The sequence below is a fragment of the Aristolochia californica genome, unplaced genomic scaffold (assembly GCF_029961685.1).
Source record: "Aristolochia californica isolate CCGP_79_NKW_82.1479 unplaced genomic scaffold, dmAriCali1.0.hap1 SCAF_1, whole genome shotgun sequence".
Classification (NCBI taxonomy): Eukaryota; Viridiplantae; Streptophyta; class Magnoliopsida; order Piperales; family Aristolochiaceae; genus Aristolochia; species Aristolochia californica.
Genome location: NW_027181770.1, coordinates 8,042,544 through 8,051,062, shown reverse-complemented (window position 1 = coordinate 8,051,062; position 8,519 = coordinate 8,042,544). Strand labels below are relative to the sequence as shown.

The following is an 8,519-nucleotide window of genomic DNA, read 5'->3' as shown; positions in this document are numbered from 1 at the left end:
TTTTTTTATTGCAAACTAGGAAAAGAAAGCTGTGGATGGTTACTGATCTAGAGTTTGTCCCTGAACAACATTGACCTCACACAGAGCCCTGGTAGAGCAATCGAGAATGATCAGTTTCGGAGAAATCAAGTTTCTCTTCAAGTCAGCCATGGCTACGAGGGTCAACTTGCAGTGCTCACTCCCTTCAATATCTCATTACTTTGATGGTTACTGTAGACGGGTTTTCCATTCAAAGGTCTGCAAAAAGAGAAGAGAAGCAGTCACGGAGCAGAGTTTGAGATGAATGGTGAGTCAAGAGGGTTCTCATCGTTTATTGAACAGCAGTCTTCTTCCTTGGCCTTGGACCACAGAAATATGTAGAGCCCCATAACAATCACAACTGCTCCGACGACACTGCGACATTCAAACCGCGGGTTACTGGCATGCTCTCGACGTCCCCAATCTTTCATGGCGCATGACAGGGCCATATGTGAAGATAGGTCTAAAATCGATAATAGACGAAGATGGAAATATACCTGCCAATATGCAAGGCGTCACCTAGAAATACAACCCCCAAGAATGTTGCAAAGACCACAGCCAAGGGTGAGAAAGAGGCAACAAATATTGGACCTTTCTTGGCAACACACCATGTGACGAAGAGATTTGCCAGCCCGTTGTAGAGTATTCCCTGCATTGGACATGATTTGTATCTTAATATCAGAACGAGAGAACAAAACGCCCTGGTTTTCGTTTTCTCTCTTTTTCCTTTTCCCCCCTTCTGTACAACTTCCTGTCGACTCAAAAGCGGAGACAAAAGTTGAATCCACTTGTTGAACGGAGAGCAGGATTCCAAAGATGAATTACTTTGTCGTTAATCAGACAGAAATAACACTTGGGTCTGTTCCCGATGTAGCTAAATTGTCGGACTTACTCCAATGAAGATGTTTAGAAGTTCTAAATTCCAACTCAACCGCCATTCTGAGGGCTTATGACCTGTAATGGCTGCCACTGCAGCACCTTGCAACGTTGCAAAGAAGGACATGATGGCATTCATTGACATCACAGCTGGATATACCGTTACTACAGGCCTCTGAAAGAATGAAGCTCCAGGAATCAGTATCAGTATTAAGAGTTTCACTGGAACTTTTACTTGTCTGCAAATTAATGGTGGTTTTGTATCACTTACCAGCATCAAAATCCATGAACTGGACGCAAGGACCCCCAAGATAACCAGAAGTGTTCCGAGGAACCAGTAGGTCGAGCTCATTTTGAGGGGATCAATACTAGGAGATCCTTTCCAGAGAACGACAGTGAGAGCCCCGATGACGGACAGAAGTGTTCCCAGGAGTTTTCCTTGTCCCCACGAGGTTTTGATTCCTAGCTTCTCTTGCTGTGACATAATTGATATGGAGAAAGTAATTACAGGCAACATATTGAGCACTGCCGTCTCTACCGTGCCTGATACGAAATACAGCCCTGCTGCTAACAGGTTCGTTGCCAATGTTAACCTGAAATTCATCGCAAACATGCTATTAGCAATTCTTCGAATTAAAATGACGTCGAAGATTAGAGATGTTTACCTACGTACCCAACAAATGCTAGTCCAAAAATTCTGCATAAGATGGAGAATGTGAGGGTAGGCCTTTCCTTTCTGCAACCAGAAGCCAAAAATGGGTCTCGTCAAAATCCGATATTGCAAACAAGCCAGTCTGAGAAGAGTCAAGACAGCAGCTTCCACCTAATTATTGTTTACCTTTCGAAAATGAGAGCCAGAACTGTCATGAAGACTGTAATTATAATAAATTGGTAGACAAGATAGACAGTAGAGCTTGCTCCATCATCCAGCATAACCTGGCTCAGAACAATGTAACCCCCCGAGGCAAACTGAGCATAGATCATGCTCGCATGTGGAGCGAAATCTGATGCGGCTTTTCTCAAGGACGAAAACATCTCTGGTTCCGAGTTGAGAGACGAGCTGGGTGTGGTCAAAGTAAGGAATTACAGAGGCAGCTCATACTTATCGCCCGCCGCTGCTGCATTCTTCTCCCAAGTCCTAACCGCTTTCTGTCTTTAGTTGATTTTTGGGGTTTCCGAATACAGCCTTGACATGATATCTACTTCATCTGCCATTCTTCCTGGAACTGCATAGCGTACTTTCCAGTCTCTGTATTTGGGTCAACGATCCATGAGAAAAAAGATGGAACTTTCTCTTGACAGGACAAGATTTTCTGGGTTGCTTATCGATCTTGACCCACGCAATTGCTATTACAAAAATCTTATTTGGTAATTGTTTGGGAGAACACTAAGAAGGTTCATCAAATTAAAGATTTTTTAGGAAAATTATAATCAAGAAAAAAAATTATAGTTTTTTTTTTAATTTGTGATTCACACTTCCAGCCAAACAATTTAAAATAATTAAAATTATTTAATTAATTAAATATATAGAAATCAAATAATTAAACAAATAATATCCAAATATTTAATCAAATTGTTACTTTTACAATATCTAAATTCTCACTCTTAAATTAGTAATCAAATATAACATTAAAAATCATGAATTTATATAAATAAAAAAGAGGGTGTTTTATTATATAAAATTACTCTAATAGATTTAATTTTTATAAGATAATTTTTTTATCTATTCTATTATTTCAAACTAAATTAAATTTATTTATTTAATTAAATATACAAAAATAAAATACTTAAATAAATGGTTACTTTTATAATATCTAAATGCTCGAGTGAGACGATAGAGCGAGTAAAGCAAGAGTGAGAATGCAAGCAAAAGTGTGAATAAAAGTGAATTCACTAATCTTCGGGAGTAATTTCATTTTCACTGGTTTTTCTTAAGAAGAAGTGAAAGTGAAATCCATAAGCAATTCACTTTCATTGCCTCATTGCCTCACTTATAGTCCACATTAATGGGTTTTGGGCTCATTTTTATTTTCAGAGCATACTAACAGACCTTAAAGTTCTACGAGTGCATATTTATTTCCAACATTTTCTTCTATTATAATCCTCTTCCAAGCATTAATATCTATAGAAGGAAAAATCCACCAAAATTGATTGAAAACGGCACTGAAGTTCAAAACTTGTCGGTGGCGCCATGATTTGTACAGAAAAATGGAGACAGGATGTGAACAATCACTGTAGTCATAGTAGCAGCTTATCTGGGACGATGACCAGAGCTTTTTCTTCATTTTGTCGTGGTGAAATTGCTGTAAGTTTCGTTGTTGAATCTTTTCCCGAGTTCATGCCCAATTTCATGGTGCTGCAACGTAGGCTTCTTCGTCCAGGAAGTAATAATGGCTCTCTTCCTTGCTCTTCGATAACAGAAAGATATAAAGTCCAGACACAATCAAAACTGCCCCGGCAGCGCTGAAACCCAAAACACAGAAATGAATTTTGGACGAGTACAGAAATTAATTGCAGAAAATAGCGTTGGTTGATTGATCGAGTACCTTCCCATGTACAAAGTCTGGCCGAGGAAAAGGGTTTCGAGGGCGGTGGCGAAGAGCAGGCCGAGAGGTGAAAAGGATGCGATGAAGGTCGGGCCCTTCAGAGTGGCGCACCAGGTGATGAACAGATTGGACAGTCCGTTGTAGCACACTGCCTGCCCGCAGACGATTCAAATGTTTGTTTCTTGGGAATATGATTAATCGGAAGAAAGAGAAACGGGAAAAGACTCGAATAAAACAGAATTTTTCCTAAGCTACCTCACAAACTGCTGAAACAGTTTCAGTGCTACAACGATTTCATTCGTTTGATGGTTAACAACTTAATAAAATCAACCTCTCCTACAGATTCTTACCAGGAACACTGAATATAAAGCTTATGAAGCATAAATTACGTTTGCTGAGGAGTGTACTTACTCCAAAAATGATGTTTACAAGCTCCAAACTCCATTGAAGCTGCCATTGAGAAAGCACAGGGCTTACGAACAGAGCAATCACAGCAGTCTGGATCGTTGCGAAGAAGAACATGAGAGCATTCAGTGACATATCAGCTGGGTAGTGTACTGACATCGGCCCCTGCATGTTTTTAAATCCTTTCATTAATCCCACCAAAACCAAAGATCTCCGCGGTCTTGGATCAAGAAGAGCTATTAGTAATAAAACAGAGCCTAATAACTGGATTGCACTTGAATCCAAAGGCAGCTTGTCCCCCTTTTTCATCTTTACTCCAACAAGCCTTAAATAACTCAACTAAGTTGTCTTTCAAGGAAGAAGCATCTCTTTCTCCTTTTAATTTTTGAGAACTGATCAAGACAAAGAAAAATTTATCTGATTTAGCGAAGTTATCTGATTGATGTATCAGTATTTGTTTGAAAGATGCCAGGACTGTTCCATCTGTGAAATCAATCGCAGAGAGTAGTCAGGTTGGGATCCATCAGTCGGGACTGAATCACTCACCAGCAATGTGATCCATGCACTTAGACAAAGCACCCCAAGAACAACCATGAACAACCCGAGCGGCCAATTTCCCATACCAGAGGTGAGGCGAGAAGATGATGAACCATGCCAGAAACTCAGAACCAGAGCTCCAGAGACAGCTAAAAGGATCCCAAAGAGCTTGCCTTGACCCCATAATGTATCGATTCCAAGCTTCTCTTGCCTTGAGATGATTGATATCAAGAAGATGAAGACGGGTATCATGTTGAAGACTGCCGCTTCGATCGTGCTGGAAATGAAGAACAGGGAAGCTGCTAACAAGTTTGTGGACATTGTCAACCTGGAAATCATCAAAAGATAAACGACCGTTTCAAAATGCAAAACTAAAGAGAGTCAAAATTGGGACGCGCAGGTGAAAATTTTACCCGATAAGAGCTAAAAGGAAAATCCTGAACAAGATGGGTATCGTGAGAGGGGGTCTGTTGCATCTGTGACGAGGAGCGAACAGAGAAACGAAGCAGGGATCAACCAATATCATATTAATCACGAACATGAACGAAAAACTATATCCGAATTCAAAATTAATCGGATACCTCTCAAAAAGTAATGCCATGACAGCCATGAAAATCGCGGCTACGAGGAATTGGTAAACAAGAAAGACGGGAGTGCTGATTCCAGGAACGAGCATAACCTTGCTGAGCACGATGTAACCTCCAGTGCTCATCTGAACAAAGATTAAGCCAGCATGGGGAGCTATTTTTGATGCAGTACTCTTCAACGAAAGCCCCATCATTTTTCTCTCTCGAAGCTGCACCTGATCCTCTTCCACTCCGCTAAGAACTCAAATTTTTGCAGACATACAACTATTACTATGCAGAAAATTTTCAGAACTGAAAGACGGGATTCTCTCAGAACATTCAGGTTTTATTGGAGAAGTGGGCAGGAAGTCTGTACGCCAAAGCATTGTTGCGTCCGCTCATAAGAGTCAGATTAGTTTTTAGGCCCAACTGACTGGGAGTTGGCATGTACAGAAAAGAGTTCAAAAACAATTATTTGATTCGGAAGCTGAAGCTGAAACGGAATACCAATACTTCCAACTCTTTCACTTCAAGAAAGGCCACAGACGTCATGTCAGAGGAGACCAGGCGTGAAAGTGAGAAACGGAAGATGGGAAAGCTGACGGCTGATCCATTTTTTGAGATCAACGGCCTCTGCTGGAGGTTTAGTTTAGTTAAACCGAAAGAGATGGAGGTGGCTGGTTGATAGTGTAAAATAAATGGTGGTTGAGCAGTATCAGGCTACTGTCTTCTTCATCTCACGAGGTTAATAAACAAATGTAATGAACTACCTTAACAATACTTTTTTAGATTTCTTAACTACTCTTAACCCCCCTGAAATTACAATCATCAAGCGGATCAAATATCAAGGAAATTCACCAGACGAGCTTGTAAACTCTAATCCAAGCTTGATACAATGATGGGATTCCAGAGTTTACATTCCAGAGTTTACTTAGAACACTTTCTTCATTATAACACCAACTAAAGAAAGCAAAACAAAATTATAATGCATCTACTGAGTTAAGAATTCCTTTGCTTAGAACAATTCCCTCTCTTTTGATTCAAGAATTGTGATACTTGAAGTCGGTTCATTTTGGGTTCGATTTTCATTTAAGTTAATTTTTATTAATTCATCACAAGTAAAAAACTATCTTAATTTATTTATAAAAAATAAAAAGTACAACTATCTTATAAGAATTAATAGACTAACTATGTGTTGTGTTGTTTTATTTTTATATATTTAATTAATAAAATAATTTAGTTATTTATTTTTACTAATTTTTCCCAAGTTAAAATATATCTTTGTTTATTACTAAAAAAATTATGTGCAACTATCGTCAGAGTTAATAGACTAACTTTATATAATAAAATGTCTTTTTTATATAACTATTTGATATTTAGATATTACAAAATTACAATTTGATTATAATTTTAATATTATAAAAGTAAGCATTTACTTAATTATTGTATTTATTATATTTAATTAATTAACTAATATTAATTTAAATTTTCAAGTATTTCGTAATTTATCACAAGTTAAAATCTTTTGTTTAGTTTATTAATAAAAAAATTAGGTAAAAGTTATAAAAGTAAGATCTATCAAAATATTTTATTAATAAAAAAATTTAGGTAAAAGTTATAAAAGTCAGATCTATCAAAATATTTTATTAAGAAAAAATCATTTTGCTCTTTACACCGCACTTTCCATTGTGCACACTAACATAAACAAGTATTTTATACTATAGTTTCCATTGTGCACACTAATACAAACAAGTACTTTGCACTACACTTTTCATTGTGCACACTGACACAAACAAGTAATTCACTTTCACTTTCACTTTCCACAATACTTACAAAGTGCACTAACCCCCTCTAGCCCTGATTCCCTCCACTAGTATAACTTTGTTGAGGAAGGCACGGGCCTGTTACTGGACTCTGTAAATGGGAAGTGAAAGTGAATTCACTCCATGAGACCAGTGAATTCACTTTCACTCGTCGTTTCACTCGACGCTCGATTTTTTTTGGCTCCTCTCACTAATCGATTTTAGAAAATCTATATCTTTCTCCATGGATTTCCCAGTGCCACATAAACTCTCTCCACCCTCTTCAACAATTTCAATAGACCTTTCTTTTTTCCCACAAGAGGAACAAGGCCTTTTTACTCTCCAAAACCTCGTTGTTTTCTTGTCTACGATCCCAACAAGTTACTTAGATCGTCTTCTCTCCTCTTCTTGTTTCTCTCTTTTTCACTTTTACATTCCATAATTTCGTTATGTTTTCCTTGTTGTTTTGACAAATGAAGATAGAGGATCCATTTTCTGTATCGTGGCGTGGGTTCTGTATCTTTCCTTGGGGCTCACGAGAAAGCGGTCAGTAACTCTGTTGGTTTAGACATATTTCTGGGTAGATTGTAAACTATTGGTTTTAAATTTCGCATTAAACTATCCGTTTGTTATTTCTTTATGTGTTTTTTCTCAAAGAAATTACAATCACTCTCTTTTAATGAAATTCTTATTTTTTCGATTACATTGATACAAATTAGATTACATATATACAAGGGAGTTTATCCCGAATGAATTCAAATTGTAGATTCTCTTATCTTCAATCTTATCTTCAATACTCCCCCTCAAGTTGGAGTGTATGTTAATGATACCCAACTTGTCGAGTAACGTCTCAAATTGAGACGAATTGAACACCTTAGTGAATAAGTCTGTAGTTTGGTCATTGGATCGTATATGGGAAGTCTTAATCATACCTGCTTGAATCTTTTCACAAACTAAGTGACAATCAATTTCAATGTGCTTGGTTCGCTCATGAAAGACTGGATTTGAGGCGATGTGTAGAGTAGCTTAGTTGTCACAATACAACATGACCGACTGAGTATGTATGATTTCCAACTCCTTCCAAACATTCTTCCACCATGTAATTTTGCAACATATAGTAGCCATAGAAAGATACTCAGCCTCAGCAGTTGATTGAACCACGGTTGTTTGTTTCTTTATTTTCCAAGAAATGGGTGATTGTCGAAGAAATATACAATACCCTGTTACTAACTTTCTCGTAGCCCTACACTGAGCCCAATCTGCATCACAAAATGCATTTAATTAGAGTGTACTTGTGGAGGATAATAGAATACTATGTCATGAAGTTTGTTTCAAATATTTAAGGACTTTTTGTGCTGCCTCAAGGTGTGGTGTACATGGTTTTTCCATAAATTGGCTTAGAACATGGACAACGTAGACTAGATCAGGTCTAATAATGGTCAAATAGATCAATCTTTCCACAAGACGCCTGTATGATGAAGGATCATTTAAGAGTTCTCCATCGGTTTGTGTAAGAGCCAAATTTTGCTCCATTGGTAACCTTGTAGGTTTCACTCCTAGAAATCCAGCATCTTCTAATATCTCTAAGACATATTTCCTTGGGGAGAGAGAAATCCCCATTGAAGACCTTGCTACTTTTTTGCCCAAGAAGTATTTGAGCCGACCAAGATCCTTAAAGTTGAACTCCTTGGATAATAACCATTTCACTTCTTCATTTGTTATACATTGTTACCTGCCAACACCATGTCATCAACATACATAAGTATCGT

At 37.8% G+C, this 8,519-nt stretch overlaps 2 protein-coding genes across 2 annotated transcripts; both read right to left on the bottom strand.

Moving 5' to 3' along the window:
• Positions 1-236: 236 nt before the first annotated feature.
• Positions 237-1,929, bottom strand: LOC137945602 (WAT1-related protein At3g30340-like). Its single transcript, XM_068791549.1, has 6 exons — positions 1,733-1,929; positions 1,568-1,630; positions 1,166-1,487; positions 911-1,069; positions 516-667; positions 237-393 (listed from the first exon to the last, which is right to left on the bottom strand). The coding sequence occupies exons 1-6, from the start codon at positions 1,927-1,929 to the stop codon at positions 261-263; spliced, it is 1,026 nt and encodes a 341-aa protein (XP_068647650.1). The 3' UTR covers positions 237-260.
• A 1,270-nt stretch (positions 1,930-3,199) lies between these two features.
• LOC137962703 (WAT1-related protein At4g01440-like) lies at positions 3,200-5,163 on the bottom strand. Its single transcript, XM_068809726.1, has 6 exons — positions 4,964-5,163; positions 4,796-4,858; positions 4,392-4,710; positions 3,852-4,010; positions 3,441-3,592; positions 3,200-3,357 (listed from the first exon to the last, which is right to left on the bottom strand). The coding sequence occupies exons 1-6, from the start codon at positions 5,161-5,163 to the stop codon at positions 3,243-3,245; spliced, it is 1,008 nt and encodes a 335-aa protein (XP_068665827.1). The 3' UTR covers positions 3,200-3,242.
• Between the last annotated feature and the right edge of the window lie 3,356 nt (positions 5,164-8,519).

Excerpts from the sequence above, each read along its gene's own strand:
- LOC137945602 (XM_068791549.1), bottom strand. The coding sequence starts at position 1,929 with ATGTTTTCGTCCTTGAGAAAAGCCGCATCAGATTTCGCTCCACATGCG. Across the intron at positions 1,488-1,567 it reads TTTGGACTAGCATTTGTTGG|GTTAACATTGGCAACGAACC; the intron begins GTACGTAGGTAA and ends GATGAATTTCAG. Across the intron at positions 394-515 it reads GACGCCTTGCATATTGGCAG|TGTCGTCGGAGCAGTTGTGA; the intron begins GTATATTTCCAT and ends TGAATGTCGCAG.
- LOC137962703 (XM_068809726.1), bottom strand. The coding sequence starts at position 5,163 with ATGATGGGGCTTTCGTTGAAGAGTACTGCATCAAAAATAGCTCCCCAT. Across the intron at positions 4,711-4,795 it reads TTCCTTTTAGCTCTTATCGG|GTTGACAATGTCCACAAACT; the intron begins GTAAAATTTTCA and ends GATGATTTCCAG. Across the intron at positions 3,593-3,851 it reads TTGTAAACATCATTTTTGGA|GCAGTGTGCTACAACGGACT; the intron begins GTAAGTACACTC and ends GTCTGCGGGCAG.